Genomic DNA, 19,290 nt, shown 5'->3' with positions numbered 1-19,290 from the left:
GGCAGGGCGCAAAGAGAAAGGTGTGGCTCACAAGTCGGGCAGGCCCTTTAAATGAGCACTTTAAGGAGCAGTACAATCACTGTAACCCCAGCAAGGACTCTGAGCTCACCCTAAAACCATCTTCGCATACCTGAAAAACAAGAGGAGTCCCAAAACAGCCAATCCCTTAAGAGCGGCATGTTGGCCGGGGGACAATGTCCCCCACCCCAAGATCCCCACAAACGGCTGGTAGCGGAACTCCACAGCTTCTAGGCAACCCATCACAGAGCGCCCAGAAAGTGACCCAACCAACTACGCTACCAATGGAATGGGGGGCGTCCACACCCTGTTTTTAGTGACAGAGTCCATTTCTGCCATCTTCGTTTCCCAGCGCATGTATGGCATGTTAGTCCTACCTAAAACACAAACAAGAAAAAAATAAACCATACTGTACGTGGAACTATTGACGCCCACACATCCAACCGGGAGGTGAGAAAAATGAGGCACATCTGAAAAGGACAGGGTTTGCCAGCAGTGCCTACAATTCTGGGGGCGAAACAAGGATGCACTTTACACTGCACCTGTGATCATGTGCCAGGCCCTAAAATCCTGGCCAAATTAAAACATTTGCCATTGCCCTGTCTAGCTAAAAAGAAGGGCTGTGGTGGCGTTAGGAAGCTTGAGGGAAGCATGCAGCTCCTCTTCCTTTCGTGGGGTGACGCTGTATTGCTGCAGGGGATTCAAGTTATATTCAGACAGTGGGTGGAGGGGCTCACCTGTCCAGGTGTGCACCGCAAACCACCCTTGTTTCCAAGAGCATAAACTGCCTGTAACCCTGTCTGTTGGGAGATGGAATACATGGGAATCTGCAATCCCTGTAAAAAAAAATCGGTCTCTAATTTCTTTGTAAAACGCGACTTGTGATGCACTCTGACACCTATTATAAAGAAATGACTTCAGAACTAAACTGGAAAAACGTATTACAGTCGAGTTCTGATGTCACAATGCCTACTGCCAGAGCCAGCAGCCAGGGGAAAGGCAGGTCAGGTCACGGAGCATAATGAAAGCACTGTCTGTTGCTCTGTTTTTATAGCTGTATAGTGACAAACAGAAAAAAGTTATTTATGGCAACATGTTTAAATATTTCCACTCCTTGGGTAATTATAGAAAAGTTAGAACCTTTCTGTATGTTTCTAGACATTCCAAGGTATTGCACCATTTTATAAAACTGGCTTGTATTTAACTGATTCAAATATCTTTTTTTCAACAAATATCTTACCATTTTTGATGATTCGAATTTTGCACTACAGATTCTGTTTTTATTCTTCATGTTTGCAAACATGCTTTCGCTTTCATATGAAAGAGCTACACAACAAATATTTAAGTGGTTTATGGGAAAGGGGATTGTGTGACCATGTACTAAAAGAAATAAAGTACCCTCTGCCATACATGATAAGAATTCTTACTGCAAGTCACCTAGAAGTTCCATAACCTTAAAAAAGGAACTTTGCCATTGGCCTTGTAGCTCTATATAGTCATGGAACTCTTCGGAGCCTTGTAGTATCCTTATAATGTAAGGCATGGGATAACCTATCCTATATATAATAGCACAAAATGAGAGAGCTTGCAAGGCACACAGTGTGAACAGAATGGCTTCTAGGCACATGGGAAAACACTGCTCCTCCACAAGAAAGCCTGACACACACAGTGAATGCTCACAGGCCCAACCCGCCCCTGACTGCCTATTCCAGCGAGAAAGCAAAGTCAGTTGAGCAAGTGTTGCAGAGATATGCATGTAACCTACAGGTCAATACTATGTCCCATTCTCAATAAGGTGTCTCAGCAGGTAAATGTGCCTGCTGTTGAGATTTGTGTGTAACCTACAGGTCACAAGTCTGAATCCTGAACGGCACTGTTCTGCGATTCATCCTATCCAAGTCAATAAAGTAAATTACTTTCACTCTGATAACAATAGCATTTCCACTTGCAGTGGTGCTAGCCAGGTGGTTGCTACTATTAACACTGTCACTGACATTGCCCCCTACTTCTCCTGACAGGTTACTGAATGAGAATGACAAACGCCCCTTCATTGAGGAGGCAGAACGCCTCCGCATGCAGCACAAAAAGGACCATCCCGACTACAAGTACCAGCCTCGGAGGCGCAAAAACGGCAAGGCGGCAGCAGGCGAAGGCGAGGGACCAGGCGATGGCGAACAGGGCCACTACAAAAACGCACACCTGGACCTGCGACGTGCGGGCGACAGGTCGCCCATGTCTGATGGAGCGTCTGATCATGGAGCAGGTAAGGGGTGGGCATGAGAACACTGGACTCCTCCAGAAGAGGTACAGCTCATTATCAGTACAGAGAGTTCCCCGGGTCTGAGATTACAGGGCAGGGGCACCAACTGGCTCCATTTCACCAGAACCCTACTTTTCCATTCCTAGACTTTGCTTTTACATATCTGGGCTTTATGGGAGATGTAGCCTGGGTTCATTTTCATTGAGCCAATTGGACCGACACACTTGATAACCATAATATGTAAAAGCAAAGTCCAGAAATGGAAAGGTGGCCCCCCAAATGACATGGAACCATCGGGTCACCCTAATTACAGAGACACACTTAAGGGAAAAGCAGCAGCAGCAGCACTTGAGGCTAGGGCAAGATGTAGCGGATAGGGACAGGTAAGGGCAGAACAACTCAGTGCTCACCTACAGTTTTATATGGACAGAGTACTGAACTCATTCATCACTTTATCTTGATTTGAATCTTCCTTGTGTACATTGGGCATGCCCACATATAGACCCTCTTGTGTGCTGGGCCTAGAGACTTGGACAACATATCACTGACTAGGCTGAAGCAGGTCTAGCTTTATTCGTCTTTAGCAGATGGGACATGGTCTGCTTGAATGATTTGGACCTACACAGTAATGGCGCAGATACCCTAAAATATTGGTAGTGCTGTTTGAGGTATTTCCAAAGGTTTATAAGTATTCAAAAAACGTAATAGGTGGAGTGCTTCAATTAATCTCAGCCACTGGTAATTACTCGGGCCCACATCCCAGTCCACAGTTCTTTTGCCTCCAACACCCCTGCTATTCGACACAGCCATATGAAAATCAGTCTTGACCCTACTCCAAAAAGAATAATCCAGCCCAAACTGCTTTGCCAGGTCCTCTCTGAACCATAACAAATGCAACCCAAAACATTTTTTGACCTAGTTGGGGCTCATCGGTTGATTTCAGTTTGATACTAGTGGCAAAGTGAGCATGGGACCCACGTTCGGGAATACCCGTTGCAGTAGCCTTAGCTCAAATGTTTTAGTCACACGTTCTCTGAGCGGTAAGGGCAAAGCACCAACACAGAGGGACTCCACAAGGGCCGAGTTTGAAGAGCTGGGAAACTGGAGCGCATGATTACTTGGGCGCCCATCCAGGACATAGCATAGTTTACCTCAACACAGAACCAATGCACCAGCACAAAGTGGCTTGTCCAGAAACTTCTTTAAAGGGATACATTAAGGCATATTTAGAACTGACATTTTAGGACAGGTAATGGTGGGACACCATTTCGAGGGCACTTCACTAGTTAACAATGTGCAAACAGCGGTATTTAAATTGTTGGGCCTTACTCTTCCCTCTACAGACCCCCTCAGGGCTTTAAGGTCTGTAAAGAAAATAGAATAGCTGCTCTGTTGAATAGAAGGCAGTTATGCCTAACATGGATGGGCTTGCACTCCTCTTCTTTCGTACTACTGGAACTTTCTTCCACAAAACATTAGATTAACCCTACATTTCAGAGCATTAAAACACCTTAAAACATGGATGTTTTGGTGCCATATTTTCTCCTTAGGCTTCCATATCTCTTCCTGCCGTGCCTCAGATAACTGCGCAAGGATACCCCTTACGAGGGTGATTTTGGCACAATACAAAGACCCATTTCATTACTATGGGTGTTACCTGGGACATTTAAAGGCAGAGCAAGAGCACAGGGACCAAGGAGGAATTAACCATAGTGAAACTAAAAATGGCACAGCAAGCACCAAGGGGGATGCTTAGTTATTGTGCCTAGAGGACAAGGTAGGTGAAAAGCCATCAGCGCATGCAAGCATATCAGACAGAGACTTCTAGCCACAGATTCCTTACCATAGAGTATTTCCCAGGCGTATGACTGGATTTAGAAACTTTTGGTAAGCAGTACCCCTGCACGTGGGTAGGTGGCATCGTTTGGCTCCACGTGGTGTCATTGGCGTCGTCCACGCCAGAAGAGATGTGTGCAGTGCCTACATAGGCACCACCCCAGCGCCCTGATGTCAGTTCTTTTCTTTCTGCCTCAGTCAGTGCAGATCCAGCAAGAGCTGCCCTCAGTCACTTTTGATTGACCTTTTTCAAAGAAATTTTGAAACAGACGTTGAACACCCTCGCGACGCTTCAGATCTCGGTCTCGAGGAAGGTCCCGAGATTGTTCGTGAAGCCATACCCGCCAATCACCATCCCATTCCAAGCCATTGGGGAAGTTAGCTAAGTCCCTCAAGCAAAAGTCGAAGAGATCTTGGACTTCGCCGTGCAAGTCTTTGGATGAGGCACAGGAAGTCAGGACTCGAGGCCTAGCTCCGTGGTGGAGCTGGAGCCTAAGCCTGTGCCTGGGTTGTCTCCTACGCTTCCTGAGTTTCCCGAAGCCGGAACGACCCCCACCCAACAAAAAGTATTTTATGAAGTCATGCACCTCATCTTCAGGTGGCCTGCCTCCTCCGGGGCAGCTTCGGTCCCCAGGGGTCCAGGATTGGCGCGGCTCGAGCAACCTCAACTTTCCGCGGTGCCCGCTTTAGTGCCTATGCCCAGCTGTGGTGGCACCCCATTTTCATTCCCAACTCTGGAGTCGTCTGACGCCGGCTCCGGTGGCAGACTCCCTATATAGAAGCCAGGGCCTTATTACTATGACAGGCCTGGATTCAGTGATGAGTTGGCGGGGTCAACGGACCCTTATGGCAATCAAACAGAAGATATTGAGGACACCTGGTATGAGGATCTGGTAGATGCTAGTGGCCTAGACACCTCTCCAGACCCTGGCCTGGTCTCTTCTCCTACCGTGGCTACGGAGGAGGGTGCCTCATTTGCTTTGGTGGTGTGGAGGACGTCTGAGGTCCTAGACCTTATGCTGCCCTCTGGGGTAGTCAAGACAAACATCTTGATAGAGGTGTTTCAGGCATGAGTTGCCCCAACACCAGTTATTCCCATTTAATGAAGCTGTTACTGACGTCCTTCTCTGGGCCTGGTCCAAGCTGTGCACAGGGGCTCATGTTCATAGGACGATTGCCCACCGCCATCACCCCAGGAGACCCCAGTTTCCTCACACAGCATCCCACCTCAGAGAGCTTGGTGGCCCAAGCCTCTATGCCCAAATTTAAGCATGTTGCATTCCCTACTGCCCTATCGGATAAGGAATCCAAAAGACTGGATACCTTTAGGAAGAGGATGTTCTCTTCTGCGAGCCCGACAATACAATAGGTGACCACCGTATACCTCTTGGGTTGATACTCCCATACGATATGGAACCCGGTTGTGCAGGGGCTGCCCATGGTTTCGGAGGAGGCCTGAGGAATACTGTCACAGGCAATTGCTGATGGGAGAGATGCAGCCAAGTTCACCATGATGTAGCCAGACATGGCTAACCGCTGAACGGAGCAATTTTCTTGTCAGTGGCTCTTAGGTGCCAAGCCTGGCTGAGAACTATTGGCTTTTCAGGGATGTCAAAGCTTCGCCCATGTACAATGCCGTTGATCGCTCCCATATATTATGTGAGAAGGAGGACTCTACACTGGAGAGCTTAATGGACAGTAGGGCTACTGTCAGGTCCATGGGCATTGTATGGCCCCTCGCCAACCCCAGTCTGCCTTCCACCTTTTTCGTGGCCACAGAAAGGGTGTCAACTTCGTCTCTTCCCTCCCAGGCACTACAGTCAGCAAGTTTTGCAATCATTTTGTGGCTGAGGACGCGGTTCCCACAGACCACGTTAGACAGCCAGAAGTCAGGCCAGTCCACCACCCGCCAACAGCTGCAGCCTCCAAAACCCTTTAGTTTGCCCTCAGACCATCATGGACAGCCGGAGCGGGGGGGGGGGGCTGGATACCTGCACCACTGGAAGTCAATAACATCTGACCGCTGGGTTTTGCAGTTTGTCCCAAGGGGCTACTCCCTCCCTTTTGTGTCCACCCCCTCCTATGCCACCCACTTACAACAAGCTGACTGAGAACCACCTCTCCTTGCTCCATCAGGTAGTGCTAGCTCTCTTTACTAAGGGAGCTATAGATAGGGTGCCCGTATCAAATGTAGTTGCAAAAACAACAAGTGATGGACTGAATGTGGATCAATGTCACACACTCCCCCAGTCAAAAGATCTGGCCCAAATCCATCGTTTTTTTGCACTCCACACCACCCTGGGTTAGACAATGGCGATATGCAAATCAGCTCTGACCCTGTTGCCCCATGGGAACAGTCCAGTCCGAACTACAAAAGCCATGTCCTTCCCAGAACGGAATCAAGCATCCGAGGACCGGACCGGTTTCGAGGTAACACCTCTCATCAGCCCGGCTAGCTTGACTCCAAGTGGTGTGGAGTGCCTGGGACCCACGTCTGGGCATCCCCAGCGCACTTAGGGCGGCAATTGCAAAAACAACAAGTGATGGACTGAATGTGGATCAATGTCACACCCTCCCCCAGTCAAAAGATCTGGCCCAAATCCATCGTTTTTTTGCACTCCACACCACCCTGGGTTAGACAATGGCGATATGCAAATCAGCTCTGACCCTGTTGCCCCATGGGAACAGTCCAGTCCGAACTACAAAAGCCATGTCCTTCCCAGAACGGAATCAAGCATCCGAGGACCGGACCGGTTTCGAGGTAACACCTCTCATCAGCCCGGCTAGCTTGACTCCAAGTGGTGTGGAGTGCCTGGGACCCACGTCTGGGCATCCCCAGCGCACTTAGGGCGGCAATTGCAAAAACAACAAGTGATGGACTGAATGTGGATCAATGTCACACACTCCCCCAGTCAAAAGATCTGGCCCAAATCCATCGTTTTTTTGCACTCCACACCACCCTGGGTTAGACAATGGCGATATGCAAATCAGCTCTGACCCTGTTGCCCCATGGGAACAGTCCAGTCCGAACTACAAAAGCCATGTCCTTCCCAGAACGGAATCAAGCATCCGAGGACCGGACCGGTTGGATTTGGGCCAGATCTTTTGACTGGGGGAGTGTGTGACATTGATCCACATTCAGTCCATCACTTGTTGTTTTTGCAATTGCCGCCCTAAGTGCGCTGGGGATGCCCAGACGTGGGTCCCAGGCACTCCACACCACTTGGAGTCAAGCTAGCCGGGCTGATGAGAGGTGTTACCTCGAAACCGGTCCGGTCCTCGGATGCTTGATTCCGTTCTGGGAAGGACATGGCTTTTGTAGTTCGGACTGGACTGTCCTTGTCGGAGCGGCACAAGGGTAGGATTAAGGTATTGCACAAAAAAGTGGTAACTTTACCGCGTGGAACACCCTTCGTTTGCCAGCTCATGGGGCACGCAACATTTGCCTTACTAAGACCACAATAGGTCAGTTTTTTCCACGCTTCACCTTGGGCCCACTCATGCCCAGAAGCTCAACTAGGTAGCTGATTTTTGCTACCCAGTTGTAGGACTTTAGGCATACTATTTTAGAACCAAAACGGAGTACTTTTTGTAGGGACCACCAGAGGTCCTGATGAATAAGCAGTAGGGGACTGCTTATGAAACATGTTGACCAGGTAGCTAGCTAATAGCTCTACCACAAACCCCCTCTTTTAACGTTCCCAGCCAGAGAAGTTAATAAAATATATTTTTTCTACTAGCCAGGGAACTTTAAAATTTGTATCTTGCACTCACATATATAAGTCCCTACACTTCACTGATATCACCTACACTGCACTACACATAGCCTATTGTCACAACAAAATTAGTGCTCTCACGTAGCTCGTAGGTCGTAGCACGCCCCGCCCCGTAGAGGGACGGGAAGACCCCCATGATGAAGCATGACACTAAGGGATTCTTCGTGTGTGAGGGGTATTTTAAAAGCACATAGTGCCCTCGTCTTGTCATTCTAAGAGAGAGCCTAGTTCCACACCTTTAAAGTAGATAATCACCAAAAAATTAAAAATTAGTCACTATTACACATTGATAGAATCATATTGTTTACATGGATTTTAACATACACATGGACCAACAGGACACCTCAGAGAGTATTTCTTTGTTAGAATCCCTGGGTTCGCTTAGCATGGTTCCCTGTGTATTTGCCCCCACGCATGAGAAAGGGTACACTCTTGATCAGGTCTTAGCGTACTGCCTAATTAAGACATAGTCACCTGTACCTATACTTTGGTCAGACCACTATTTGGTCAGTTTTAGTCTACCTAAACTGTCTAAACAGTCGTGGACTCGGGCTAAGCAGCCATCATCCACTTCTAGACCGCTGTATAAAATCACCCCGGATGCTCTGAAACACGTGTTAGATCTACACCTTCCTATGCTCACTGGTGGTATAGAGCAGGATGCAGAGGCTCTAGTCGAGTTGATTGCACAGGGCGCTCTGACCCTTGCTCTCCCCACCTCGCGCCCCATAAGAGCAATTAGACTGTCAGCCCCCTGTTACAACAACACCCTACGTCAATGCAAGAAGGACTACAAACGCCAGGAAAGAGATTGGAGGAAGGACTTCAAGGCGGAAAATAATAAAAACTACAAAGAGGCCTTAAAAGACTACCATAAAAAGATACAGGCAGCTAAGAAGAGCTTTTTCGCCTCAAAAATTGAATCAGCGGGAAATAAAAGCAGGGAAATTTTCAACATCGTTAAAAGCTTCTCTTTACCGAAGGTGGAGACTAGGTGGATGAGTGGATTGGTAATCTAGCTAATTTTTTCTATTAAAAGATTGTTACCATACAATCCGCTTTTGACGACCCTGCTGTGACAGAGGTGCCATCCTCTCTACAGATCGCCTCCAAGGGGCAGGAAGATAGGGTTTTCCTCTCTACCTTCCGGCCTATGACGTTAACGGCATCACTGACAATATAGAAGTGCCTGAAATCTGGCTTGTCGGTGGACCCTTGCCCAGCCAAGTTTTTGGCATCCATGGCCAAGGTCCTGAATCCCACCGTAAACTGCGTGCTGAATACCTCCCTCTCCAAGGTACAGGTCCCAGAAGGCTGGAAGAGTGCAAATGTAATTTCTTTATTAAAAAAAACCCACGGCTGATCCTATGGTCTTAACTAACTATAGACCAATTTCTCTTCTGCCGTTTTTTGCTAAAACAGTCGAGAAATATGTTCATACTGTGATCAACCATTTCGCAGAGGTTAACAATCTGTTTCACTCTAGTCAGTCAGGCTTTAGGCCGAATCTCAGTACAGAGACAGCATTGCTGGAGGTATCAGATTCCATCAAAGAGACTCTGGATGCAGGTGGCAAAGCGGTCCTGGTCTTGCTAGACCTCTCAGCGGCCTTCAACACCGTGCCCCATAGCCTCCTTCTGCAGAGGCTATGGGCATGCGGCCTTGTGGGCACTGAGTTGAAGTGGTTCACTTCTTTCCTAGACGGCAGAAATCAGGAGGTCTGGTCACCTCCTTTCTCGGCCAGTATACCATCTTGAAGCGCAGGGGTGCCACAGGGCTCCATTTTGAGCCCTGTACTTTTCAACCTGTACATGGCCTCCCTGGCTACCCTGGCCGAAGGGAATGAGGTCACAATAATATCATATGCTGATGACAATCAACTGCTGTTCACTTGTAGGAAAGGAGAGAAATGTAATGGGGAGAAGAATAACAAATGCCTGAAAGAAACTTTTGCTTGGTTTAAATATAACCACCTGAAATGTAACTCTGATAAGTCCGAAATAATTTTTTTCGGTCCCCGTCACTGGATGTCTGGAAACAATGGTAGCCTCAAGAAATGTCGCCACCCCAGGCCGCAGTTAGGACTGTAAAGAACCTGAGAGTAAAAATAGATGACACTCTCTAGATGGCACCCCAGGCTTTAGGTGGTAGCAGGGATTTGTTTTGGCCACCTAAAATGTTGCAGAGGTTTTTGTTTTTACTTCAGACCTCACACAGAAAAACGGTTATTCAGGCCCACATTATGTCCAGATTGGACTATGCTAATGTCCTGTACCTGGGCCTTCCGGAGCTCCCTTTAAACAGAATGCAGGTGGTGCAGAACGCGGCAGCCAGGGATATTCTGAATCTTGGGCCTAGAGACCGGATTTCCCACCATCTCAGGAACTTGCATTGGCTGCCTGTTTGCAGTGGAATTAGCTTTAAGGCGCTGGTCCTAGCTTTCAAGGCTCTCCATGGCCTCGGATCAAAGTACATCCGCAGAAGAGTCCCTGGTTATGTAGCGGCCAGATTTCTTAGATCCGCCCAACATCATCTTATGGTCATCCCGAAGTATTGCAGGGTCCGTAAAGGAAGCTGCTCTTTTCGAGTGCAAGTGGCCTGACTCTGGAATAAGCTTCCCCATTCACTTAGGCAAACCACTAATCTGTTGACTTTTAGGAAACAACTGAAGACCTGGCTGTTTCAACAAACAACCTAACTGTTTCTTACTTGGAACTTTACCTTTTCTGCTTTTCTTTTCCCATGTTCTTAGCTTTTGGTTTTCTGTCTCAGCGCCGGGATACTCTGAGTAGCTGTGCGCTCTATAAATTAATTTTAACATAACATAACACCTGGAGGCGACTCAAGATCTCCTTCAAGAGTGGGGAGAGCATTGGTTAGATCGGTTTTACTCCGCCAAGTAGGTGCAAGGTCCGCAGTCTTGTGTGCTGGAATTTCTAAGGTTGCTCTTGCTCGGATACTCTATTTGTCTCAAGTGGAGCTCTGGCCTCCTGTATGCCTTTCTGCCAATACCACTCCTGCTTAGAGTTCTCCAGAAGATCAAAAACGAACCGGCCCAAGTCATTCTTGTGGCTTTGGATTGGGCACAGAGTTTGGAATTAAGAGCTGTTGAGCATGAGCATTGATCTTCCGATCTGGCTGCCTGTTTGGGAGGAGCTCGTCACAGCAACAGGGCAGGGTCTTACATTTGAACCTGGAAACGCTCTGCCTTCATGCGTGGAGATTGAGCCGCGACAGTTAGCAGCTTTCAACCTTCTGACCAAGTCTGCAAGGTTATCCTGGCTACTAGGCCTCCCTCCACCAAGACTGTAAACGCCTGCCTTTGGAGAAAATTTGTGGCATGGTGTGCACATAAGCATGTCGATCCTCCATCCGCGCACCTTTCCCAGGTTCTGTTGTTCATTCTTTTCATGGCCCAACAGGGCTCTGCTCTGGACATGTAAAAAGGTTACCTTTCTGCAGTTGCCAGATCAGCCATTCCTTCTCAAATCCCCTATTGTTCATAGATTCCTAAAAGGTCTTCATCACATGTTCCCACAAGCACCTGTTATTACGGCCCACTCAGACTTCTCACCATCAAAATGGCCTTCCTAGTGCCGATAACATCAGCCCATAGTGTTAGTGAGCCACAGGGGCTCTCTGTGCAGCCTCCATACCTTACTTTCTATCCTAACAAACGTGTCCTTCGAACTAGGGCATCTTAATTACCGAAAGTGGTCACCTCTTCCATGTAGGACATTCCATCACTTTGCCTACCTTTCACACTGCGCCTAAACCCTCTAAAGAAGAGGAGAGACTCCACTGACTGGACCAATAAAGAGCATTGTTGTTCTACCTTGATCACACTTGTGTGTTCCAGGTGGACAATCAACTCTTCATAGGGTATATCGAAGCCAAGAAAGGGAAGGCAGAACAGAAGCAGACCATTTTACGATGGATAGTCTGCTACACAGAAAGCAATCCCCTGAGGGTTTGTGCACTCATTCTACCACAGCCAAAGCTGCGACTGCTGTTTTAGCTCATGGAGTTCCTGTCCTAGATATCTGTCAGGCAGCAACGTGTGCTTCTTTACCCACGTTTATGAAGCACTACTGCCTAGACAGTCCGGTCCAGATGCGATGGTCATTTTTCCCTTTCGGTCTTACAAGACTTCTTAGTATAATCCCTATGTGGCAATCTCTGGGGTGGAATTGCTTGGGTATCTATTTTAAGGTAATGAATCTGCGACTAGAATTTCCTATCAGATGAATAAGATACTTACCTTCAGTAACATCTTATCTGGCAGAGACTCTTTCTAGCCACAGGAGAAGCGTGGCTCAATGGTTAGAGCGGCAGACCCTGATGCAGAGGTCTGGCCCGGGACCAGGGTTCAATTCCCGCCTCGGCGGCTCTTGGACTCAATCTCCCCGGACCTGATAATTCTCGCCTCGGTGCCAAGTCTAATCATGGGTCCCACTCTGTGACTCTGGGCAATAGCTTGCTTAATCTCCACAACCACCCCAGCAGCGCTTGGATGCCTGGCTTCACCTTGGGGGTGCCCAGGAGTGGACATCTCACAGGAAGGGTTCCACAGCAGTATGAATACAGCGCTACGAGACCTCTGGGTAGAAGGCGCTTTATAAATACAAACACACACACACAGATTCCTCACCAACCTACCCATACTCCCCACTCCTTGACCGGATTAGAGCGTTAAGGATTTATCCCTATAAGGGCCATGGATTTCCACACGGTTGGTCAGTGTTCTTTGTGGCTCGGCGCTTGTGGAGTGCGCTAGGGTGGCTCCTGTATAGCCACCTAACACGTCACTTTCAGTGCTGATAATGCCAAGCAGAGCCAAACGACGCCACCTACTGGTGCACAGGGGTACTGCTCACCAAAAGTTTCCGGATCCAGTCTGACATCTAGGGAACGTTCGAAGGTAAGGAATCTATGGCTAGGTAGTCTCTCTACCTGATAAGGCATTACTGAAGGTGAGTAACTTGTTTTTCAGGGATATGCTGGATAGGGAGAACCAAGAGCAAGTCCCTGTTACACTGGGATATCCTGGGATTAGGTGTACAAGCACTTGTAAGGACACCCACACGAGGGTCAAGCAAGGTAACAGACAGGAATCAGGACAACTGGGATTAAACTAACAGGGGTCATGCAGTAGCAGTACACCAGGAGGGGGAGCTGGAGAGCAAAAGGGAAGGAATAATAATAAGCAAATAGCAGGCCTTGAAAGAGGGACAAATACTGCTCTTTCATTGAAGATCACAATGCCGCTGAGGGTACACAGCCACAGGGGCATGGAAGGCTTGCGGTGCTTTCACAGCCACCTCTGCCATCTTGGCCTGGTAGTATGTGCCCCTGTGGGATTAAAGTGCACTCCCAGAGCATTGAATGTTTAAGAAATGGGGATACTCAAGCTTCACCTATCTCTGTTTTCCTTTGATTGCAGGTCAGGGTCATGGGCCACCCACTCCACCCACCACGCCAAAGACAGAACTGCAGCCAGGCAAGGATTCCAAGCGCGAGGGTCGCCCACTAGGGGAGACCAGCAAACCGCCCATCGACTTTGGCAATGTGGACATTGGAGAGATCAGCCATGAAGTGATGTCTAACATGGAACCCTTCGATGTCAACGAGTTCGACCAATATTTGCCACCCAACGGTCATGGAAGCCATGCCAGTCACGCCAGTCATGTGGCTGGAGGCTATGCCACCAGCTATGGTCTGGGGAGTGCGCTGGCAGCTGCAGCCAGTAGCGGGGGCCACTCTGCCTGGATCTCAAAGCCACATGGAGCTACAGCTTTATCAGAGTCGAAGGCCCAGGTGAAGACGGAGAGCTCTGGCACTAGTCACTATCCTGAGCAGTCATCAGCATCTCAGATCACCTATGCCTCACTGGGCCTCCCGCATTACGGCTCCGCCTTTCCTGCTATTCCAAGGGCCCAGTTCGACTACTCGGACCACCAGCCCTCTGGCTCCTACTACAGCCATGGTGGCCAAGCTTCCAGCCTCTATTCTGCATTCTCCTATATGGGATCCTCCCAGCGACCGCTCTACACAACCCTCACAGAGTCCAGCAGCGTGGCCCAATCCCACAGTCCCACCCACTGGGAACAGCCCGTCTATACTACATTGTCCAGGCCGTGACAGTGATGGGGAACTCTGGGAAAGAGAGAAAGCACGGGCTGTCCGAGATGTCACACTGCATCTTTGTGGGCAGACGAAAGACAATGTGCTTTTTATCTTGAACCAACCATTTCTTCATATCTGAATGGGACTTTTTGCGTGTGCGATTCTCCTTGTGGAGAGGGAAGCAAGGCTATAATGTGGAAAGACAGAGACAGCAGATGAGCAGCATCCTTGCTGATCATAAGAAGAATGTCTAAGTTTGAAGACGTTTTTGGACACCAGCCTTGACCAAATTAACACTTATTGCGGGTTGTAAAGCTAAGGTGAAGCAGGACTTTTTGGAGACTTTTAGGTGTGCTAGCTGCCTCCGTAGCCAGAAGACACAATCCATCAATCTGAGAGTCCCTCAAATGTGGTACCTCAAACAATCACTAGCCCGTGTGAGGTCTCCTTTGCTATGTGCTTCACAAAAGGCCAAAGATGTTGTTCTGCACTGGCCGTCCAATCTTCCTGACTGAAGGACCGATCCTTCGTTTTCCATCTGTAACATAAGCTACACTTACCTACCATGCTGCCCCACAATGCTTTCGGGGCTACAAGACTGACAACAGAGATCAGCTGCAAATGCTCCCCGCGCTACCCTACTTCTTGACTGGACCTGAGATGTTGACAAGACTGAAGAGGGGGCAAGTGTGTCCATCCCTGAATGAACCTTCCTCGCATCTCTGCATGCCTGAAAAGGAGGTTAGGATTAATGGGGATGCAAGGTGGAAAAAAGTGTCAGGAACAAGATGGTTTCTGCATGGAATGGAGGGCCAGCAGAGATTCGAATAGAGCCAGCAAGTAACAACCCCCCCCCCCCCCCCCCCCGCAGATGAAATCTGCAGTTCCCCATAACCAATAATACAGACACACTGTTCTTCATGTGCCACTACTGCATTGTCTCAAACAATAGCAAACATATATATGTATTATGACATTACTGTATCAGTACTACTATGTTGAAAAATGGAATTCCCGTTTTTATGGGTCAATTCGCCCAAGACTCTCGTCCCTTCTCACTTGAATCCAAAAACAAACAATTTTCTTTGTGTTGCCAGCGAGGGATGTATAAAAGGGGCACACATTTTACTCTACTGTCTAAGTGTCTTCATCAGTGGGTAGTTTTTAGCACAAGAAAGGGAACTGCACTGCTTTACTAATGGGTACTGGTCTTGCCTGCTCGGTCTCCATTCCAGTAACGCTGACAATGATACTGGACATAGGGTCCCTCTTTGGAGCCAGGACACAACATGCTCAGCAACCTGTGTCACAGCACCGTCTGGCCACCTCACACAATGAGTCCAGTCTCCTAAACAGTCTGCGACTCGTCATCGGTCCAGAAATCTAATCACGGAGGTAGTCATATGTCTGCTTTAGTACACTCATGATGCCTACTGTGATGTTCCTTTTTAGCAATCGCAGGAGAAAAGGAGAGCTACTCTCCTCACTAGGCAAGAGTGCATCCTTTCTGCTCCCCCCTTTCATGTGAGAAAGGCGACATCTTGTGGACAGTCCCAAAACAGTCCCTAAAGTAGAGCCAGTTCAGACAAAAGCACGCGCGCATTCCTGCTGGCACATGGCTGTAAATCTGCAAACAAGGAGGAGATTCCTTTATAAAATCTGTTTTGCCTCGCTCTGAAACAACCAAACTACCCACTGATAAGGTCACCAATTGCCAGGAGTTTTAGATTTTGGGAGAAAGGAAAGAAAAGCCTATTTCCACTGTAAATAATCCAACTGTCTATACTGCTGAAAGTGCCTTTTATAATGCCTCTGGCATGGTTTCGGTAAATAACCTTGTATTGTAAGCTGCTGATTACCTAGCAGTTCCTTTGACTGTACATGTATCGAACAATAAAGTTAACTCTTTTTTTCAAGTTACTGTTGGCCCTGTTGGGGGTTGTGGAAGATGCCATCACAGATGTTGGGCTTAACGGGGACTTTGCAGCTCTGCAGAAAGTGCTGAGGGCAACGCAAGAAGCCACAAAGAACTACTGAGTACTCACACAGGGAGTGGCAATACAAGAAGGAGACCAACAGGAAACAGTAGGGTTGAAGCCAGAGAAAGCATAAACTGCAAGACTAAGGAAGCAGTATGGAGACACCCAGAGGGGCTGAGTGTTCAGTACAGCAACCCAATGGTAGTTTAACAAACCACACACACACACACACTTAGGTGTCAAGCAGGATAACAGGGAAAGAGAAACATGGGAGCCAACGGCACGTAAAGGGGATGGAGGCGAATGTGTGTGTGTGTGGGGGGGGGGGGGGGGGGGGGGGAGGAAACAACTGGCCGAAGGCATAGTAGGTAAACAAAACAGGGGCAGACAGTCAAAAATTACCTTGTCTGTAGTGTCCAGGAAAAGCTCAGAGAACCAAGCTTTGCTCTCCTCAAGTTACCTGATACTACAGCACACACAGCTACTAATAATCCAAAGACAGGGCCAAAAAACCACCTTGGTTCTCCTGTGTAACATAGCAGTGGTCAACCAGGGCCAAACTCTCCAGGAGGCAATTAAGGTAGTAGCAGACACATTACAAAAGCAGTAAAAAACATGATTTGCTTACACTGTTTGCAGTGAAAGAACACAAAAGATAAACAGACAAGCTGAGGGCACAGAATGATGATATCTGGGGTTTTATGGCACAGTCAGGATGAGACCTAGAAAAGCACACGATGAAAAGAATCAGAGCACATGTATAGCAGAGAAGTAGCATGGCATCTCCTTCGGCCCCCTTAAAGAGAGATGATTTGCAAATTCACAAGTTGATTCATTTTATTATTTTATTTGTTTTTATTCAAAAGTTGCCCATAGAGTAAGGAAAGTTCACCAACCATCTTAACTTCCCCTCAATCTGAGAATCTCTAAAGAGGTCGAGCCTACATTACTATAGCCAACAGGACATGCAATCATTTACCTTAAAATGATGCATATTGTGGCGACATTCCTGGAAGCGCCTAGACACAAGCCCTCACTTTAAGACAGCAGACTGATTTCCCCAATGGGCATCTGTGGCAGTAGGGTAGAGCCTTTATTCAAAATTCAAAGGAGCTATCAACTCGCATACTCCAGGGTAAGTGATGCGACGTTGTCCATGTCCCTAGGTTCTCACGAACGATAAATCTTATATTGGGGCCTCTAATGCAAATAGACAAATCAGTTACAGAAGCATCTGAAGGAATATGAAAAACGTTTATGCCTATAACCATTGTTCTCTCGCATTGGTATGCTTCATAGTTTCACATACTTTTGAATTCTTAAATTTACCCCAAAGATGGATTCTGTGTCTGGTGGAGAATATTTCAGAAAACAAACCTCTAGGAATAATTGCAAAAAAAAATGACTTACCTATGTCTACTTCCCAAGCACTGGTATATATCATAGATTCACAGACTACTGAAATATAACAAGTTGCCTTAACGGGAATTTAAATTGACAATACACCGATGAAGGGAATATTTTAAAAGCATGTAAATGTATAAAAGATACCAGTACTTACAGGCGAGTAACCTTTTCTTCCACATAATTGAATCTTTAATTGACTTCTGTGACATTTACATTTATCAAATTTGTAATTTACTTATTGGGGATATTTCAAAATCATGTGAATCTGAAAATATACTGCTGAAGAAGTGAAGTAACAGGCATGTTCTCTCTTTCTCTGCATGAAACTACTTCCCTGGCTTGACATAAAAATAATAAAACAGTCAACCAAAGCACTGCTTAGCAGTTTCACAAATGACTGAGTTAACAGTACATAGAGGGTCTGCAAGATGTAGGGCAGTTTGAAAGTGAAAAGTCTTCCCCTTAGGTACGTGATGAACACCCTGCTGCCTATGGGGGATACTTGTAAAGCATTGTGGTGTTTAATACCACAACAACGGATGACTGGGCCATACCCAAAACGGAGGGCTTAAAATAGGTGCTTTAAAACCTTTCTTAAATTTTAATAAATTTACTTCAGAACAAAGGGCTAAGCGGCAGACGATTACATGCCTTCACTGCTGCCACTGCAAAGGCCCTATATGCATGTATGAGCTCTAGCAATCGGGAACGTTTTGTGCGAGAATTAAAAAGTACATTTTATTTGGCAAGAATTCCAATGACTGTTACTACACTGCCCTGTGGACAGTAGTCATGGCTTTAAAAAGAATCCTACTTCTCACTGGAGGGCAGTGGAGCTGGCGTAAGATGGGGGGACATAGATTTTCTGGAACAGTTAGTGAATGCCCTTGCTGCTGCTTTCTTTACCAGTCGAAGATGATGCAGCAAAGTCTCTGGGAGGTCTAAATTTATTGAATTTCCTTAGTCTAATCTTAATTGGATCGTGGCATTTACAATAGTTAAAAGATAGGCCATATCAGTTGGTGACAGCAGAGATCTTAACAGCTTCAGTAGACAAAAACGAATTTTGGTGACATTAGTCACCTGTGCTTTTAATAAGTTGATTTCAATCAAGGCTAATGCTGCACAGAGAAGAAATGGGTTATTTGGGTGATACTCCGCAGGAGGTTTTAGGACCCACGATGAAAAACCCAAACATTGGAAACCAGTCGGAGAACACCAAGCTTGGTGAATTATACTGGTTAACAGGGAACAGAATCAGGGGCAAAGAAAAATATGCTGAAACTCAGTCAAGGTAGTAAAACCCTTTGGTGGCGGAGAGGTATCTGGATATAGATGTCTGTTACAGAGACTTGGTAGAAAGAGATAAACCGTTTAGGGCACAGACATACAATGTTAAGCCTTATTCATAGCTGCAGGTCGAAATTCGCAGTAGTGAGAAAAGTGACACATTCATTGCAGTACGCTGACAGATAGGAAGCCAATTTGTGCAGGGGCGGCTCCTCCGTTGCCCCAATTAAATGCCCCCGAGATGAAAAATATAATGGTAATTCATTACCATTTTATTTTTCATTCCCTGCCCCGAACAGAGTGTCAGGACGGGGGGCGGGGCAGCTGCCAAATGACAGCAGCAGTGAGGAGGGTGGGCTGTCAATGCACTAGTTAAAGCGTGCATGTCTTTTTGGCCGGCAGTCTTGGGGCGGCCAGCCACACATGTGCACTTTAAACATCTCTAACCCAGCTATCTTTCGACAGCTGGATAAGAGCAAGTGCATGCCCCCAGAGCATTGTGGAGCGCCAAGTGAGGCTGCTCCCTCCAATCAGGGAACTGCTCTCACGCTGGTGAGAGCAGCACCCCGATTGGTCATGGGAGTTTCCAGGCTGCAGT

At 47.4% G+C, this 19,290-nt stretch overlaps 1 protein-coding gene across 1 annotated transcript in view; it reads left to right on the top strand.

Moving 5' to 3' along the window:
* Positions 1-14,413, top strand: part of SOX10 (SRY-box transcription factor 10) — a 42,240-nt gene extending 27,827 nt beyond the window's left edge. Inside the window, exons 3-4 of the mRNA XM_086963251.1 lie at positions 2,037-2,281; positions 13,334-14,413. Coding sequence (XP_086819377.1) covers positions 2,037-2,281; positions 13,334-14,031 — 943 coding nt within the window. The 3' untranslated portion in view covers positions 14,032-14,413. The remainder of the gene's footprint in view (positions 1-2,036; positions 2,282-13,333) is intronic.
* Positions 14,414-19,290: the final 4,877 nt, after the last annotated feature.

This window comes from Lissotriton vulgaris, chromosome 1_1, assembly GCF_964263255.1.
Source record: "Lissotriton vulgaris chromosome 1_1, aLisVul1.2, whole genome shotgun sequence".
Taxonomy (NCBI): domain Eukaryota; kingdom Metazoa; phylum Chordata; class Amphibia; order Caudata; family Salamandridae; genus Lissotriton; species Lissotriton vulgaris.
The sequence above is the reverse complement of the archived record's forward strand: the minus strand, read 5'-3'. Positions and strand labels throughout refer to the sequence as shown.